This window comes from Mercenaria mercenaria, chromosome 2, assembly GCF_021730395.1.
Source record: "Mercenaria mercenaria strain notata chromosome 2, MADL_Memer_1, whole genome shotgun sequence".
Lineage (NCBI taxonomy): Eukaryota > Metazoa > Mollusca > Bivalvia > Venerida > Veneridae > Mercenaria > Mercenaria mercenaria.
The window spans coordinates 33,686,361-33,706,633 of record NC_069362.1 but is presented as its reverse complement, the minus strand read 5'-3'; the positions used below and the strand labels follow the sequence as shown (position 1 = coordinate 33,706,633).

Sequence of the window (20,273 nt, the reverse complement as noted above, 5' to 3'; positions counted from 1 at the left end):
GGCCGGTTCAAGAAAGGAACCGAGATCTTATGGTGACACAAGTTTTGTGCAAGTTTGATTAAATTCAAATCATAAATGAAGCTGCTATTGTGCAGACAAGGTCAAAATAGCTAATTTTGGCCCTTTCAGGGGCCATAACTCTGGAATCCATAATGGAATCTGGCCAGTTCAAGAAAGGAACTGAGATCTTATGTTGATACAAGTTGTGTGCAAGTTTGGTTAAAATAAAATCATAAATGAAGCTGCTATTGTGCAGACAAGGTCAAAATAGCTAATTCTGGCCCTTTCAGGGGCCATAACCCTGGAACCCATAATGGAATCTGGCCAATTCAAGAAAGGAACCAAGATCTTATGGTGATACAAGTTGTGTGCAAAGATGGTAAAAATCAAATCATAAATAAAGCTGCTATTGTGCAGACAAGGTCAAAATAGCTAATTCTGGCCCTTTCAGGGGCCATAACTCTGGAACCCATTCAGGGATACGGCCGGTTCAAGAAAGGAACCGAGATCTTATGGTGACACAAGTTTTGTGCAAGTTTGATTAAATTCAAATCATAAATGAAGCTGCTATTGTGCAGACAAGGTCAAAATAGCTAATTCTGGCCCTTTCAGGGGCCATAACTCTGGAGCCCATAACGGGATCTGGCCAGTTCAAGAAAGGAACCGTGATCTTATGGTGATACAAGTTGTGTGCATGTTTGGTTAAAATAAAATCATAAATGAAACCACTATCGTGCAGACAAGAAATTGTTGACGCACGCACGCACGCACGGACACACGACGGACGAAGGGTGATGACAAAAGCTCACCTTGTCACTATGTGACAGGTGAGCTAAAAATGAAGTAAGCCAGCATCCTAATCAGCATGTGATCTGGTCAGCAACCATAGACACTAAGACATTTTATTATTAAATTGATTTTTTGGTTGATACCGATTGGTTTAAACACGGTCACATGATCTGTAATAAATTATCGTACTGACTGGTGGGCTGGGCCTAAAGTACATACTGACCGCACCGAAAACCATCACGAGCAAAATCGCTTAGGTACGAATAAATGTGACGTCATACGTAAACAACAATGGCGTGACGTCAAGACAATGTGACGTCGTACACAATTTACTACGAAGAATTACCAAAGACTGCATTATCTGTATTTAATTTTCATACTTATAAATAGGCTGGATTTAATAATAAAGTAATTGTTGCCTTTTATGCTCTGTTGATATGTGGATTTATCGACATATGCGCCCTCGGTCAATATCGCTTTTATCAGGTCGATAAATCCACATATCGATCTCACTAAAAGGCAATAATTGTATAGTATACACTGACACATCACTTTTTACAGCAACATGATCCCAGCGATCCTGCCACTGAATAAACAACACACTAAGGAGTGCAACTCTTGTTACTTACAAAAGAAACCATGTACTGGTGCTTTCCCCTTCTGTGAAACCTTTGGCTCTTCTTTCACTGTAGAAAACAAACACAACTAAGTCAATATGAGCAAAATAATTTAACTGTTAGAAATGAATATTTTATCTTTTTTTTACTTAAACATCAGATTCTGTCATAAATTTAATAGCTGTTTTACAAAAAAAATTGCTGTCAGAGAAAAGCAACGCCCAATTCAAAAGCCTTGTCACTAAAAAAAAAGAAAGCAATTAAAAAAATATAAGACATAAACTAGAGCTGCTTTTGAGAAAAGTGCATGTCTCCCACAACTGCCTAATCATCTAGATTGGCATTTCTTCTCCATTATGTATCTGAGTCAACCATGCACCAAGACCTGTATCACTGGCATCAGTATTTTCGGTAATTCAAGGGCCATAATTCAGAAGTGCCTGGGCTGATTTGGCTAGTTATTGGATTTGGTCGAGGACTTACTGTCAAACACATCTTGTTCAAGTTTGGTGAAGATTGGGTGAGAAATGTTCAACCTAGAGTGCGGACAAGATTTGTGACAGACTGACGAACACACACATACACAGACAGACAGGAGTAAATCAATATGTCTCCTACCGCAGTGGTGTGGGAGACGTAAGTACAAAATGGGCAACATTTCTGAATGGTAAAACTTTCCCCTCTTATGATGCTTAATTTGATAACACATAAAACTAAAAGCTTTGAAGTTGAAAGATGGGGCATAACTTTGTGAAAAGCCAAAACAGATGCACAGGTCCTGTTCACTGCATGTCAGATCTTCACAGTGAACATGTGTATTAAGTTTTAATCTATTCCCACTGGTGGGAATCAACAACCAAAGAACTGTTGCACCTAATTCCTACTGGCAAGCTTATATACAGGGCTTGAATTTACTAATGCACTCACAAATTTTTCTTTAAGTACAATAAATTTAACTCGGAAAATCTCTCTCTCTCTCTCTTCTGCAAATGTGTAGCTATTTAAAATACTTAGTTGTCTCCCTTCGCACTGAAGAATTAATATCAGATTATTGAAAACTAATGAATATACTTTATAAATTTTGAAATACCTATGTACAAAAAATGAAATTGAAAACCTTCATATATTGTTACCTTTCTTAACAGATTTTGGAGTTTCAGTTTTGCTATTCTTTTCTTTTTGGGTTTCAGTTTTGCTATTCTTTTCTTTAGGACTTTCTTCCTTTTTGCTAGATTTTCTCTTCTGACCTTTTGGTGTTGCTACCCCTTTCCCCGGTTTACTTTTCTTTTTGTGTCCCTTGGGGATGTCCTCACTCTCATTCCCAGAAGGCTCTTCTTCTGCTGTATCTTCATTTTTACTTTCTTCCTCATTGTCTTTTTCACTGTCTTCAATCTTTTTTTCTTCCAACTCAACTGCTTTATCAGTTTCATCTGTTATAGTATTTACGTCAACCTCTACTTTTGATTCAGGTTCTTTACTTTCATCTTTTGCTGGGTTTTCCTGTAATATGCATCAGTAACATGAAACCATGAAAGTACATTTTGTGAGACACTTACACTCAATTTCTCATATACTTTATTTTTAAAATAAAACATTTTTGTTGCATAACAAAATCCATACATCTATAATACATATGATAGGACCAGCTGTGTAAAATGTTTAAAAGTGTTCATTTCTACCCCAGCTGCGACTCGCTCGAGGTTTTACATAAACCTTAAGGCAGAACTCAATACAGTGAATATGATAATATTGCTGCAAGAGTTAAGGCCCTTGTAGCATATAATGTGCGTGATAATGCGGAACAACCATTTTAAGTTTGAATCAAATCCATAATTTACATAATAATAAGAGTTAGAGTGAAAGTGTATCAAAACTTTGACCTGAAACTAGAAGATGCTTTTGTAGAAAAGCACACGTCTCCCCCAATACATAGCAGTAATAGGCAAGAAGTCAATAAGGGACAGGAGCGAAAGTCAAAGAGACACTGATGACTGACTGCAATAGGGATCATCTACTTGGCATGTCCAATCATCCCACAAAGTTTCAAACATTCTGGGCCGACTGTTCCCAAGTTATGGATTGGAAATGGTTTTCCATATTCTGGCCACTGTGACCTTGACTATTGGATGAGTGCCACCAAAATCAATAGGGGTCATCTAATCTGCATGTCCAATCATCTTATGAAGTTTCAATATTCCGGGCCAAGTGGTTCCCAAGTTATTGATCAGAAAGAGTTTTCCATGTTCAGGCCCCTGTGTACTTGACCTTTGCTCAAGTGACCTCAAAATCCATAGGGGTCATCCACTCTGTAAGTCCTATCACCTTTGGCTCAGATGAGCTAAAAACTGTATTGCATGCCAGCGGTAGTGCAACATTAAAGGAGTTTAAAGCAACTGTTGTGGTCAAAACATGCTTCATAGTTTTCTAACCAATACAATGTATCTTTGCCAGTGCTATACCTCAATTTGGTCAGTTTTCTCAGATTCCTCAGTAATCATCTCTTCCTCCTGTCTCTCTGTGATAGGGCTGGGTATCTTCTTTCTTGCACTGCCACCTATACTCTTCCGTGCTACAAAATAACATTTCAATAAAACATAGGGCTGGGTACCTTCTTTCTTGCACTGCCACCTATACTCTTCGGTGCTACAAAACAACATTTCAATATAACATAGGGCTGGGTATCTTCTTTCTTGCACTGCCACCTATACTTTTCCGTGCTACAAAGTAACATTTCAATATAACATAGGGCTGGGTATCTTCTTTCTTGCACTGCCACCTATACTCTTCCGTGCTACAAAATAACATTTCAATATAACATAGGGCTGGGTATCTTCTTTCTTGGACTGCCACCTATACTCTTCAGAGCTACAAAATAACATTTCAATATAACATCGGACTGGGTATCTTCTTTCTTGCACTGCCACCTATACTCTTCCGAGCTACAAAATAACATTTCAATATAACATAGGGCTGGCTATCTTCTTTCTTGCACTGCCACCTTTACTCTTCCATGCTACAAAATAACATTTCAATATAACACAGGACTGAGAATCTTCTTTCTTGCACTGCCACCTATACTCTTCCGTGCTACAAAATAACATTTCAATATAACATAGGACTGGGTATCTTCTTTCTTGGACTGCCACCTATACTCTTCAGAGCTACAAAATAACATTTCAATATAACATAGGACTGGGTATCTTCTTTCTTGCACTGCCACCTATACTCTTCCGAGCTACAAAATAACATTTCAATATAACATAGGGCTGGCTATCTTCTTTCTTGCACTGCCACCTATACTCTTCCGAGCTACAAATAACATTTCAATATAACACAGGACTGGGTATCTTCTTTCTTGCACTGCCACCTATTGCTACAAAATAACATTTCAATATAACATAGGACTGGGTATCTTCTTTCTTGCACTGCCACCTATACTCTTCCGTGCTACAAAATAACATTTCAATATAACACAGGACTGGGAATCTTCTTTCTTGCACTGCCACCTATACTCTTCTGTGCTACAAAATAACATTTCAATATAACATAGGACTGGGAATCTTCTTTCTTGCACTGCCACCTATACTTTTTCGTGCTACAAAATAATATTTGAATATACTGTGAAATCATTTATTCGCGTAGGACAAATTTTCGCGTATTTCGCGCTAGAACCGATGCGCAAATTTAAGACTGCGCTATTACTATTTTTTAATTTATTTTTTCATTTATAAATTGAAAATGCGCGAATTAAAGCCTGCACGAAACAGTCCTTTTTCACATTTGCTCGAAATTTCATGCCAGCGAATTTAAATGATTTCACAGTAACACAGGACTGGGCATCTTCTTTATCACACTGCCATATACACTTCTCCGAGCTAAAGAACATCATTTCAATGCAACAGAAGCTTGGCAGATCTCACTTATTTGAACCAGTACAAAAATGCAAAGTTTCTACTGTTACTAAAAATGACTACATCTGTGTACATGTAAATTTGAGCAATAAAACAATGAATACACACTATATGTATGTTTTTGTTGACAATAATAGTTACTTGCTTGTACATCAAATACTTAAGTTTTCTTCTTTTTTTTTGGGAAATCCACGCTATTTCCATAATTTTATAAAAGACCATCAGGTTCTATTAAATCACATCTAAATTTTGCAGAAGTAAAGATTCATATTTTTACATTGGGCTTCAATGACTAAGCAGATAGTTACCTGTTTTACGAGCAGGGAAAGGAGATTTCACTGGTGTAATTGTTGATGACCTCTCTGGGGACTGTGAACTTACTCCAGAATCTTGACTTTCCTTCTCATCATCCTGAAACATACATAGGAATTTTATCCTATCAAAAAATTAGTACTTGATGATGCTTATACCAGTTTGTAATTACTGGAATGAAGGAAACTGCAACATTTTTTTAGACTGTGAAATCATCACTTTTCAGCAGGGACTAATATTCATGGATTTTGTGGTTGTTCAAATACAGGAAAATTAATAAATCGTAATGAACAAAAAAGTTCCTTTCACTATCTTCAAATGAAATCCACATATTCATGCTCATACAAAACAGCCATTTTGGCCTAAACTGGAATGCCACCAACACCAGTGGAATTGGGAAAATGCTCTCAGGAATTGTCTTAATTGGAAAAAAATTGTAAATTACCAGAATCTATCTAAAGCTATTTTTGTGTAAAATATTAATGGATTGCATTTTAGTAATTGTTCAACAGTATATTAAACTTGTTTTTATAACCAAAATATACATACAAATTAGTAAAACTATTTTAAAACAGCAAAAACCCTGAAAGGATTGTCTTGTACTTGCAACATTAGAGAATACCTTTGTCTTCTGTTTCTCTTCTATAACTTTTTCAAGCCTCTGTTCCACTTTCTTCTCTCCCTTCTCCTCCACTTCTTGGACCTGCACATTTTCCTCCTCTTCATCACTCTCTATAATACGTGCACGTTTTCTAGCTGGAGCTTTGATTGGTGAGTCATCAAGGATCTTTGACGGCGACACATTTTTCTGTTTCAAAGGAGACTTGTCTGGCTTTTTCACAGGAGATTTCTCTGCTGTTTTGCTGTAAAATGAATGTTAAACGCCAGAATGTCACAATATATGCCCGTCACAGCAAATTTCTTTAAACTAGCACATGTATTTGCAAATGGAATTTCAATTTTGTGGTTGTTTAGTAATTATTGTAATTCTTTTGTTTTTCTAAGTTCACAAAGAAATTCCTTACCAGGTAGAGATACCTTAAAATACACCTAAAATTTTGAAGTAACATCTATGTTGTACCACAGAAAAGTGGTCTTGGTTTTTCCCTATGGTCAATTATAAACAAGAGGGCCATGAAGGCCCTGTATCGCTCACCTGACCTACTGACCTAAAGATCATCAAGATTAACATTCTGACCAAGTTTCATTAAGATATGGTCATAAATGTGGTCTCTAAAGTGTTAACTAGCTTTTCCTTTGATTTGACCCCGTGACCTAGTTTTTGATCCAACATGACCCAGATTCGAACTTGACCTAATGATCATCAAGTTTAACATTCTGACTAAATTTCAGGAAGATACAGTCATAAATGTGGCCTCTGGAGTGTTAACAAGCTTTTCCTTTGATTTGACCCCGTGAGCTAGTTTTTGACCCAACATGACCCAGATTCGAACTTGTCCTAAAGATCATCAAGTTTAACATTCTGACTAAGTTTCATGAAGATAAAGTCATAAATGTGGCCTCTAGAGTGTTAACAAGCTTTTCCTTTGATTTGACCTAGTGACCTAGTTTTTGACCCAACATGACCCAGATTCGTTCTTGCCCTAAAGATCATCAAGTTTAACATTCTGACTAAATTTCAGGAAGATACAATCAAAAATGTGGCCTCTAGAGTGTTAACAAGCTTTTCCTTTGATTTGACCCCGTGACCTAGTTTTTGACCCAACATGACCCAGATTCGAACTTGTCCTAAAGATCATCAAGTTAAACATTCTGACTAAGTTTCATGAAGATAATTCATAAATGTGGCCTCTAGAGTGTTTACAAGCTTTTCCTTTGATTTGACCTAGTGACCTAGTTTTTGACCCCAGCTGACCCAGATTTAAACTTGACCTAAAGATCATCAAGATTAAGATTCTGACCAAGTTTCATTAAGATATGATCATAAATGTGGCCTCTACAATGTTAACTAGCTTTTCCTTTGATTTGACTGGGTGACCTAGTTTTAGATCCTACATGACCCAGATTCGAACTGGACCTTAAGATCATCAATATTAACATTCTGACCTAGTATCATGAAGATATAGTCATAAATGCGGCCTCTACAGTATTAACAAGCTTTTCCTTTGATTTGACCTGGTGACCTAGTTTTTGACCCCAGATGACCAAATACCAAACTCGACCAAGACTTTATTAAGGATAACATTCTGACCAAGTTTCATTAAGATAGGGCCAAAATTGTGACCTCTAGAGTGTTAACAAGCTTTTCCTTTGATTTGACCTGGTGACCTAGTTTTTGACCCCAGCTGACCCAGATTTAAACCTGACCTAAAGATCATCAAGATTAAGATTCTGACCAAGTTTCATTAAGATATGGTCATAAATGTGGCCTCTACAGTGTTAACTAGCTTTTCCTTTGATTTGACTGGGTAACCTAGTTTTTGATCCTACATGACCCAGATTCAAACTGGACCTTAAGATCATCAATATTAACATTCTGACCAAGTATCATGAAGATATAGTCATAAATGTGACCTCTGGAGTGTTAACAAGCTTTTCCTTTGATTTGACCTTGTGACCTAGTTTTTGAACCCAGATGATCCAATATCGAACTCGTCCAAGATTTTATTGGGGGTAACATTCTGACCAAGTTTCATTAAGATTGGGCCAAAATTGTGACCTCTAGAGTGTTAACAGTCAAATTGTTGACGACGGACGGACGGACTGACGGACGGACGGACGACGGATGACGACGGACGCCGGACACAGGGTGATCACTAAAGCTCACCTTTGAGCACTTCGTGCTCAGGTGAGCTAAAAAGGTACAATATAAGTTATTTATAGTAACAACTAAGGGGTTAATCTTCAAAAAAAAAAATCCTCACCCTACCCACCCCCCAAAAAATTGTAAGTCCACACAAAAATCCTTACCAGGTAGAGATTGGTCAAAATACACCTCAAAATTGGATGTAACATGCATGTTGTACTACAGAAAAGTGGTCTCGATGTTTCCCTACGACTAGTAAATGAAAAAGTTACAATATAAGCTATTTATAGTAACAACAAAGGGAAGTAATTCTAAACTAGGGACCTGGTTTTTGCGCATGACATTCTGTCTCATGATGGTGTACAATTGAGCCAACTTACATCAAAATCCCTCCATGCATGAAGAAGAAATGCTCCGGACAAAGTCATTTTTGTATCTGACCTTTGGCCTCTGTGACCTTGACCTTGGACCTAGGGGCCTGGTTCTTTCGCAAGACACTCCGTCTCATGGTGGTGAACATTTGTGCCAAGTTATATCAAAACCCCTCCATACATGAAGAAGAAATGCTCCGGACAAAGTTTTCATTCTTGTGTCCTTTGACCTATAAGTGTGACCTTGACCTTGGACCTAGGGACCTGGTTCTTGCGCATGACACTCCGTCTCATAGTGGTCAACAATTGTGCCAAGTTTCATCAAAATCCCTCCATGCATGAAGAAGATATGCTCCGGAGAGTCATTCTTGAATTTGACCTTTGACCTGTGTGACCTTGACCTTAGACCTAGGGACCTGGTTCTTGTGCATGACACTCCATCTCATGATGGTGAACAATTGTGCCAAGTTTCATCAAAATCCCTCCATGCATGAAGAAGATACGATCTGGACAAAGTCTGTGGATGCCGCCCGCCTAACCGCCAGGGGCGTTCCCATAATACGTCCCGTTTTTCAAAGGGGCGTATAAAAATAAAATCTTTTTATTATAAACAAATGTTATTCCAATAAAATGCAAAAGTTTCATATTTATTATGAAAAACAAGAGCTGTCTCCTTAGGATGACACATGCCCCCGATGGCACTTTGAATGAATAGTTATGGCCGATGTTAGAGTTTAGGACCTTTGACCTACGGACCTGGGTCTTGCGCGCGACACGTCGTCTTACTGTGGTACACATTCATGCCAAGTTATTTGAAAATCCATCCATGGATAACAAAGATATGGACCGGACACGCCCATCAATGCACTATTCTTTAACGTCTAAGTGTGACCTTGACCTTTGAGCTACGGACCTTGGTCTTGCGCGCGACACGTCGTCTTACTGTGGTACACATTCATGCCAAGTTATTTGAAAATCCATCCATCGATGACAAAGATATGGACCAGACACGAAAATTGCGGACAGACTGACAGACCGACAGACCGACAGACGGTTCAAAAACTATATGCCTCCCTTCGGGGGTATAAAAAAAGACCGTTCATTTTGACAAATTTAATCACTTCTTCAAGAACAACTTACATGTCTTTTGTTTTTGTGTCATCTTTCTTTGGGGCTGAGGAGAAGAATGATCTGAAAAGTACGAACCAATTTTGTTAAAAAGTCAGCTATTTTCATGCTCAATAGGCACTAAACTAGAAAAAATCAAAATAAACTAGACCTTCTTTTGAGAAAAGCGCATGTCTCCCACAAATGCTTAATCATTTAGTGATTCACAGTGGTTTGGGTGAATGGTTCCGATCAGTAATTTTTTCGGAGGTCTGGGTGGTTTGGATGAGTGGTTCCGATCAGTATTTTTTGGAAGGTCTGGTTGTTTAGATGAGTGGTTTCGATCAGTAATTCAAGGGACAATAATTCAAAAGTGCCTAAGTCGATTTGGCTAGTTATCGAACTTGGCCGAGGACTTATGGTCAAACACATTCTGTTCAAGTTTGGTGAAGATCGGATGAGAAATGTTTGATTTAAAGAATGCGGACAAGATTTGTGACAGACACACAGACAGGAGTAAATCAATGTTTCCCACACCACTGTGTGGTGGGAGATATAATGAAGCACCTTTTTCTGAACAAGTGAGCCATGCTTGCCCCAAGTTGCCCTGAAACTGACTATTTGACCTTGAATAGATGTATGATGCACTGAATCATGAATGGTAACAACTCTAGTTTAACAAGAGCTGTCACAGGAGACAGCGCGCTTGACTATTTCGATCCTGGATAGTGAAACTGGGCACATCTGAGAAAACTAGAGCTATCACTGGAGTGTTTAATGACTCCAATTGTGGATGAAGATATTGCACAACAGCCTCAGTCTATGTCAAAAATATCAACTTAAAGTAGTAAGAGAGGCAAAGATAAAATGTATCAAAACACTATATAAGCACATCCTAAGCAAAAAGGGGCATAATTCATTAAATATTGGTGCCAGAGTTATGCACCTTGTGTCATATGGTGTGGGTGATGATGTTGAACAACTATTTTAAGTTTGAATCAAATCCATTCAGTAATAACAGTGACAAGAGAGAAAGTGCATCAAAACTTTAACCTAAAATTCTAAGTAAAAAGGGGGAATAATTAATGAAAAATTGGTGCCAGAGTTATGCACCTTGCATCATATGGTGTGGGTGATGATGTTGAACAATTATTTTAAGTCTGAATCAAATCCATTCAGTAATAACAGAGACAGAGTGAAAGTGCATCAAAACTTTAACCTAAAATTCTAAGTAAAAAGGGGAAATAATTAATGAAAAACTGGTCCCAGAGTTATGCACCTTGTGTCATATGATAAGGGTAATGATGTTGAACAATTATTGGTGAGGGGCACCAAACTCTACAAGTAGGGGGCCCTCTGGGACACCCTTGAAAAAAGTTAGTGTCAAGGCCTGGCCTATGCATGGTATACTGGCTAGAGAACCGGTTCCGGACGAATAAGTTCGGTATCTAGGGAACCGATTCCGGTTCTCTAGCCACTGCAAAAAACGTTATATGTTTACAATCACAAAATTTGTGTTAAAATCAAGCAACACAATGTTTTCTGTGAAATTCGGAATATTTTACAAGTGTCTGGCTGAATACTTGACTTTTCAATTCTCTCTTTAGAATAGTAGGTGTCAGTGGGCATTTTGCCTGTAAATGACACTCAACAAATGGGGTAGGTTTGTCTGAAGCAAAATTTTAAGAAAATGGATTGGATAAACCTAGGGCAACGGGGGGAGTATTCGACCAGTTAACATATAAACCTGGATTTACTAAATTTTGTACTTATTCTTCACAAACTTTATTTCATTTACAGCATAAACACCATTTTGGACATAACCGGAAGTAAACAAGTACACGTTTTGTAGACGCTCAATTTGCAAAATTGCTCCATGGGGCACACAGGGGTACCATTTAAAATTCGACCGATTGCATTAGTATTTGACCACTTGTCCGAATTTAAAAAAAAAACGTGTTTATCTTGTTTTTAACATTAAAATACAAAGATGTATGGAAACATTGAACAGAAAACAACAGTTTTGAGAATATTTCAGCCCAACACAGACTACCACATATACAAAAAGTATCGAGATATGACCAGTCTACTAACAACACATAGTTAACGTGAACACACTTTCACTTCTTCAACCATTTCTGATAACGTTGAATCAAAGTTAAATTTTTTACAATACTTATTTGCAAGTAAAACTATGCTTCTGCTGTCTAGGTCACTCATAATATGACTATAACACTCAGCAATATCCCTCAAACAAGATGTTTTTTTACACAGATTCAGGGCCTCCTCTGGGTTTTTCATACTTGTCGCCAACCTTTTCGCCAATTTGAAAAAGTTGGAGCCACTTTTGAGCCACTTTTATTTCTTTTAGTTGGCTGTCATAGTGTGCATAGAGAAATAAAATATTGTAAGTAACTTCATTAGGAATAATAACAACTTTTGAAGGTGTATTAGTTTATTGTAGAAGTAAATTCAATTTGTAGTTGGATAAAAAATAACACAAATCATTCTCTAATTTAAGAATCATATCTATCCATGTCAGAATTACCAATATTTCAGGACTCATTTATTTTCGGAAAGGAAAATTCGAATTTTTTTCAATTCTAAAAGGTCGAGTTGAACACTCTTCTAATGATTTTTAAGAAGCCACGGTAGCAAGTGATATCTTCCAGTTTCTGAACATTTCAATTTCAAAGAAATTGACCAGGTCCAGGATGCAAATTGAGGCCGATGTGTTTTAATTTTCGGATCCATTGTTAAAATCTTTTATGAAAACTGAGGAATCAAAAATTATCTTGCAAAAAAGTAACAAATTAAATATATCTTTCGTACTTATTTAAAATTCGTCAGTCATACAACTGCATGCCACAAACATGACAATCTTTTTTTTGTTAAAAATCGCAACACATAAAGTACACCGTAATCGGCGTTAATTTTGGTGAATTCTCGGCAGAGGTCAAACATACAAGCTGGCAGATGTTTTGATTACTGATTAATCTTCAATTCACACATTATTACGCAATTATCTTCTCAAAGTGTCAACCAACTTCAATAGTCGAATTGTCAAATACACCGCCTAGACTGGTTATCGATTTTATTCACTACCAGCATCTAGGTAAACACGTGTATCGGGAACCAATTCTTGGGCCGCTTATATCACTACGGAAAAAACAAATGCCGAGGAAAAAAACTATGCGCCACTTATTTTCGCCAGTTCGCAAAATTTAGCGCCAAATTCTTAAAATTATCGCAAATGGCGACATTGGCGATCGGCAGCGGAGGCCCTGCAGATTTATCAGATACAAACAGATTTCTGAAATGTATTCATGTTCAAAGGCTGTTTCTCTGTAGTACAATTCTATCAGTTCTTCAACAAGAATTTTTTCCATCCTGCTATAATCCATGGTTGCATATATTTCACGAACTCTTACCAGCATCTAAAAGAAATATTATATTTAATAAACAACAGAACAATAAACTGCTGAGTTTTAAAGGCTTATGCGGGAGTTGCCTATTTAACAATAGGGTGAAAAATTTCCCACGAAGAGAATTTCTTAAACTTGGTGTGTTTACTGAAAATCACATCTAAAACAGAAAAATGAAATAAAAAGTATACCGGTAGGTCACTTTCCTTATAAATATTTTTGAGTTATCTGCCCTTGAAATCAAGAAAATGTGAGAAAATGTCAATTTCAAGAAAAAATAGAAAAAAGCAACAAACATATATATCAAAAATATGTAAAAAAATGCGGGAAAAGGAAAGAAAAATAAACAGATAACAGAAATAATTCATAAAAGATAAATAAAAAAGAAGAGAAAAAAGGAAATTTATAGCAAAAGAAACAAGAGCTCGTCGAACACGAAATGCCCCCCTTGATGCATTTAGTAATTGCACAAGGAACAGAAATTATATGCTCACTGTAAATTAAAGTTCTACCATTCTGTTTTAATCTGACTTTGACCTTTAACCTAACAAGCAATTACAAAGTGATATTGATGCCATCCACTGAGCCATTTTTGAATGTTCCAAATTTCAAGACTAACTCAAGGTCAAATTTCATTTCGGTACAATATAATGTGTATGTGGTCCAAATTTGAAAACTGTGGCTTGAGAAATGTTAAAGTAGGTCACTAGATCAATATCAAAGTCAAAGTTCATTTCGGTTGACAGAAATATGCAACTGCTTCAAAATTTGGAGGCTGTAGCTTGAGAAATGTGAAAGTAGGTAGTAGGTAAAAATCAATGTCAAATTTCAATTCAGAACACAATAATATGCATGCAGTCCAAATCTGAAGTCTGAACAATCAGAAATGTGAAGGTAGGTCACTTGGTCAATCTCAAGATCAAAGTTCATTTCGGTACACAAAACTATGCATGTGGTCCAAATTTGAAGCCATTACCTTCAAAAGTGTGAAAGTAGGTCACTAGGTCAATTTCAAGGTCAAACTTTTTTTCAGTACACAAAACTATCCGTGTGGTCCACATTTGAAGGATGTAGCTTGAGAAATGTGAAAGTAGGTCACTAGGTCAAAATCAATGTCAAATTTCATTTTGGAACACAAAACTATGCATGTGGTCCAAATTTGAAGCCTGTACCTTCAAAAATGTGAAAGTAGGTCACTAGGTCAATGTAAAGGTCAAAAAAAAAATTCAGTGCACAAAACTATGCATGTGGTCCAAATTTGAAGGCTGTAGCTACAGAAATGTGAAAATAGGTCACTAGGTCAAGGTCAACTCATGTCAAGGTTCATCTTGCCACTCAAAACCATACATATGGTCAAAATTTAAATGTTGTAGGTTATTGACAAGAAGATTTTAAAAGCTTTTCCCTATATAAGTCTATATAAACCATGTGACCACCGGGGCTGGGCCATATTAGATCCCAGGACAATAATTTGAATCATCTTGGTCGAGGACCACTAGATGATAATTCATACTAAATTTCAAAGCCCTAGACTCTGTGGTTTTAGACAAGAAGATCAGAAACTGCTTTAACTGTTCCTGGCCAATGTGACCTTGACCTTTGACCTAATGACCTCAAAATCAATAGGGGTCATCTGCTGATCATGACCAACCTAACTATCAACTTTCATGATCCTAGGCCCAAGTGTTCTTGAGTTATCATCCAGAAACCGTTTTACTATTCAGGGTCACTGTGACCTTGACCTTTGACATACAGACCTCAAAATCAATAGGGGTCATCTGCTGGTCTTGATCAACCTCCCTATCAACTCTTGTGACCCTAGGCCTATGCGTTCTTCAGTTATCATCCGGAAACTGTTAAACTGTTCACGGTCACTGTGACCTTGACCTTTAACAAATTGACCTCAAAATCGATAGGGGTCATCTGCTGGTCATGACCAACCTCCCTATCAATTTTCATGATCCTAAGCATTCTTGAGTTATCATCCGGAAACCGTTTTACTATTCAGGGTCACTGTGACCTTGACCTTTAGGATACTGACCTCAAAATCAATAGGGGTCATCTGCTGGTCATGACCAACCTCCCTATCAACTTTCATGATCCTAGGCCCAAGTCTTCTTGAGTTATCATCTGGAAACCGTTTTACTATTCAGGGCCACTGTGACCTTGACCTTTGACATACTGACCTCAAAATCAATAGGGGTCATCTGCTGGTGATGACCAACCTCCCTATCAACTTTCATGATCCTAGGCCCAAGCATTCTTGAGTTATCATCCGGAAACAGATTGGTCTACATTCGGACCGACAGACCGACCGACAGACATCTGCAAAACAATATACCCCTCCTTCTTCGAAGGGGGGCATAATAATAAAAGAAAACCAAAAAATAACCACAAATATGTAATTTTTACTTTTTTATTTAGGCCCGTTTATTTAACAACATATTCTAAAAAAGTGAAATTATTAGGCGTACAACATCATTTATAATACATGTTTTATTATGTATTCGGTACCTCTTCAAATACTCCCGTAATGGCAAAAAAAAAAGTCAAGTTCAATTATTTTCAATGCCGGTCTGTTTTGCACCCCTGTGCAGCCCCAAGAACAAACGCTTTGTCGCGTGGTCGGATACTACATCATCAGTCACATTGCTGCTCTATAATTCGCCCAGAGCTCACGTGACCAGTGACGCTGTCGATGGTTATAACATTTGCCCATGGTGCATCGAGGTGTGACTGGCGTAAATAGCCTGTAACCTCTTTGATTTCCTTGCAAACAAAATTGTGCAAAGCCGGAAAGGGATGTTCATAAGTACCGGAAGCTATAACAAGAGCACCACCTTGCGGGTGCTGACGCTCATCTGATTTTTTTTGTATAATAGAACTATTGTCCTACCCATGATTTTCTAAGTCTAAAAAGGGCCATCATTCTTGCAAAAAGCAGGATAGAGTTATGTTTCTTGATGTACAGTGTCCACTTATGATGGTGAAAAACTGTTGCAAGTTTTAAAGCAATAGCTTTGATAGTTTATGAGAAAAGTATACTTAAACATAATACTCAACCAAGAAAATGATTTTCTAAGTCCAAAAGGGGCCATAAATCTTGCAAAAAGCAGGATGGAGTTATGTTTCTTGCTGTACAGGGTCAGCTTATGATGGTGAACAAATGTTGCAAGTTTTAAAGCAATAGCTTTGATAGTTTAGGATAAAAGCTGACCTAAACATAAAACTTTACCAAGAAAACTGATTTTCTAAGTCCAAAAGGGGCAATAATTCTTGCAAAAAGCAAGATGGAGTTATGTTTCTTGATGTACAGGGTCTGCTTATGATGGTAAACAAGTATTCCAAGTTTCAAAGCAATAGCTTTGATAGTTTAGGAGAAAAGTTGACCTAAACATAAAACTTAACCAAGAAATCTGATATTTTCTAAGTACAAAAGGGGCCATAAATCTTGCAAAAAGCAAGATGGAGTTATGTTTCTTGCTATACAGGGTCAACTTATGATGGTGAACAAGTATTCCAAGTTTCAAAGCAATAGCTTTGATAGTTTAGGAGAAAAGCTGACCTAAACATAAAACTTAACCAGGCAACGCCGACGCCGACGCTGACAACCGCTCAAGTGATGACAATAACTCATCATTTTTTTTTTCAAAAAATCAGATGAGCTAAAAATGGCAGATAAGACTTATTTCAATGCGACTTATTCAAAATACGCACCGGTGCTGACATAGTTGTACAAGTAGCAAGTTGACCTAGCAGTGGAAAGGATGATAGAGGGCGCTCTGTATTCAAATACATAACACAAGTTCTGATTAGCTGTTGTAAGTATATGGGGTATCCAGTGGGGAAATAATGAACTGGTCGAATTTTACAGCTGGTCGAATACTTCCACGTTGCCCTATATAAAACTGTAGTTCTATAAATAAACGTCGGACTTCAATTTTTTACGATTTTGACATTTCATATAGTCCGACGTTTTAGCGAAATTATAAATTTCCCTTTAGAGCGTTCCGCAAAATATCTTGCGGAAGGTTTTACAAGTTCACGGCGGCAGTGACTGAGAAGCGATAACTAAATACCAACAACGGACAAAGAAACCTATTTTACACACCAACTGAACATACTGTCTTACTGAAAATATTGAAGATCTGTCCGCACTCTCAAAGTAAAATTTACATCCATGCACTTTCACAACACAACACAAAACTGTCAAATCTTCTTTATTATAAAGAATGATTTTAGACGAAAAAATAGTCTCAAGGTCGGCTTTGAAAAAAAAATGCGGCCGGTTACTAACGTATTGTCTGTGTAGTATGCATATGTTTATAATCAATGGCTGTAATCAGCATTTATTGGTTTTAATTTAATTAAAAGTTCTTTTAATAAATTATTAGTTCATATCAAAGCAGTTTGAAAGGCTAGTCCACGTGTATTCGGCGGTACCCATGCGTTAAATAATGGCCGCAGATTTTTCGCTAGTGCTGTAGGCTAAACGTATTTTTCGTCTAAGCATGTATAATTGATTCTATATGTTTATTCAGTGTTGTATTGTTCATGATATTTCATTAAATTACGCTAGAAGAATCTGTGTAATGTGTCAGGGAAGTGATTGGAGGTGCAGTTTTAGTTACGGTAAACAAATATATCACGTGTTTGAGAGTTTTCCTACATTACACTTCAATAAAATAAGGTCGAAATCTGTGCTATGCAAACGGCTGTCATTCGATTAAACTTGACACAGGGACATGTTGAACGTCCAAATATTAAAAGGCGCCCTGTGCAAGTTTAATGTTATTGAACTATATAAAACTGCTATTTGTGTCTGAAATGCCGTCTCACTGAAAGAATTACATTTTATTGGTCATCTCTCAAATTTGGGGCATGTGACAGGGTCATTTCTTATAATGGAAGTCTATGGGGGGGGGGAATAGCAGTGCCTGACCATATAAACTACTTTTTCAAATCGTGAAAACCCATGACAATTCGAAATAGATTGCTTTAAGAATCCCCTTTTACCATTTTCCGGTATTCAAACATCGCTTTAAATGAAAAATAATATTGTGATATATGTATTACGCTATAGACCGCTGCATGACTCTACTAGGTCCCAAAACAAAAGAAATATTTGTGTAAACAAATTTCCCGCTACGAATCAGACGGAAGTTTATCATCTATTCGCCTTCATAGCGGAGAGCAAGTTGCTAATGCAACGGTCGCTGTAGACTATTCTCACGGTGGCGATACCCTGGGTATGCAGGGGTGCAAAATGGCGGCGGAATCTCTCGATTCAGGTAACATTTTTCATTATTACTGTCTTAATACTTAACCAATTTTAACGAAATAAAGACGAGTGACCGCTCATAAGAATACTACACCCTCGGCTATAAAGCTTGGGCTCATGAGTTTCGTAGTTTTTGTGAAAAGTGCAACGGCGTATTCTGACGGAAAAAATGCAACTGCTATGTAGGGGGGCATTTTTATGAAAATGACTAAACCAACTATCCCTGTGTGTTTCGAAAAACGGCTTGTAGGGCGGAACCGGGCTTGACATGCTCCAAAGCTGTTGTAGAACTTTAGCAAGTGAAATCGCCAGTTTTCAACAATTCCGGGCGATTGAAAGGAAATGCTATGTGGGGGAGGTGTTTTCATTATGTTATGTGGGGGTGCTTTTGACATGTGGGGGAGACTTAACTGGTTGCTAGGCTGCTAGAGGCACGCAGTGATATGATCATTTGATATATAAAGTATATATGATATGGCTAGAAATTATCTCAGTGGAAAAAACCTTTTCAAGAATGTTTCATTTTGAAGGTCGATGTGACGTACACATATAAATGCCTTCTACGGACACATTTGGGTACATATCTCTGGAACAGACTGTCATCTCCGTCCATTCAGATTCGTCTTGTATTTTGATAATATTCCCTGTGTTTTTATCCCCATATCCGTGAAATCGGGGGCAGTATCTTTGTTGCTCTCTCTCTCTCTCTCTCTCTCTCTCTCTCTCTCCAAACGTAAACATATCAAATAAATAATTTGTTTCTTAATTGATGTCTTTGAAACTCACATACTTTACTCTTTGTCATATTACCTTTACATTGATATATAGACATGCTACCATGACCTTCAAGATAACCTTTTCACGGCAAGACACTTGGCAATTTTCCTATTTATCAAATTAATGCTAATGAGTGATTCATTTCTTTATATATATATATATTTGAAACTCATACATGCTTCTATGAACTCGGCATTCAAGATAACTTTTTCGAGGCCAAACACTTAGCAAATTTCTTAAGTTTTACCATTACTTTTTCATTTCTTATGAAATCCCTCCATATTCACACATCCCATTCATTGTACATGCCCATTACATTGGTAAATAAACATTTGACCTTGGTCTTCGTTCTGATATATTTACACGTCAAGCACATAGCTCTTTTTCCAGCTTCATATTTCAACGGGGGCATTGTGCTTCAAAAACACATTTTGTTTTTCTTAGTTTTCTCGTATACTTATAGCCAGTTAGCGTACTCCATGCCCCACCAAATATTTTATTTTGTTTTCAGTGCTACGAGTGCCGTGGCAGTAATGTTTCCTTATCTAACTTTCTGATTAACTGTTTTAACTTTGAAAAAAAATGAAGAAGAATGTGTTAGTAGAAATATATAGTGAAAGTCAAAATCGTAGCATGATATTTCAAACTGAATTGTTGTATATTTGGAATTTAGCCTATGTATGTGAAAGAGTTTTACCCATCAAAATATTGTTCGAACGGCCAATTATTTCCCTTGTACTAGCAGTAAATGTATTCGGGCCAACGCGGCTCTTGCAATTTAAAAAAAAGAACTGAAAGATTCTATACAATAACTTTATGCTTTACGCGCAGTTTCTTTTTTTTTACGGTTCTTGCAATTTAAAAAAAAGAACTGAAAGATTCTATACAATAACTTTATGCTTTACGCGCAGTTTCT

General features: G+C 37.2%; 1 protein-coding gene across 1 annotated transcript in view; it reads right to left on the bottom strand.

The window, feature by feature from the left end:
- LOC123563673 (DNA ligase 1-like) overlaps positions 1 to 18,483 on the bottom strand; it is a 113,234-nt gene extending 94,751 nt beyond the window's left edge. The window contains exons 1-7 of the mRNA XM_053534632.1: positions 18,376 to 18,483; positions 9,908 to 9,958; positions 6,252 to 6,492; positions 5,626 to 5,728; positions 3,866 to 3,975; positions 2,540 to 2,906; positions 1,419 to 1,475 (exon numbers count right to left, since the gene is read on the bottom strand). Of these exons, the coding sequence (XP_053390607.1) occupies positions 1,419 to 1,475; positions 2,540 to 2,906; positions 3,866 to 3,975; positions 5,626 to 5,728; positions 6,252 to 6,492; positions 9,908 to 9,958; positions 18,376 to 18,470 (1,024 nt within the window). The 5' untranslated portion in view covers positions 18,471 to 18,483. The remainder of the gene's footprint in view (positions 1 to 1,418; positions 1,476 to 2,539; positions 2,907 to 3,865; positions 3,976 to 5,625; positions 5,729 to 6,251; positions 6,493 to 9,907; positions 9,959 to 18,375) is intronic.
- Between the last annotated feature and the right edge of the window lie 1,790 nt (positions 18,484 to 20,273).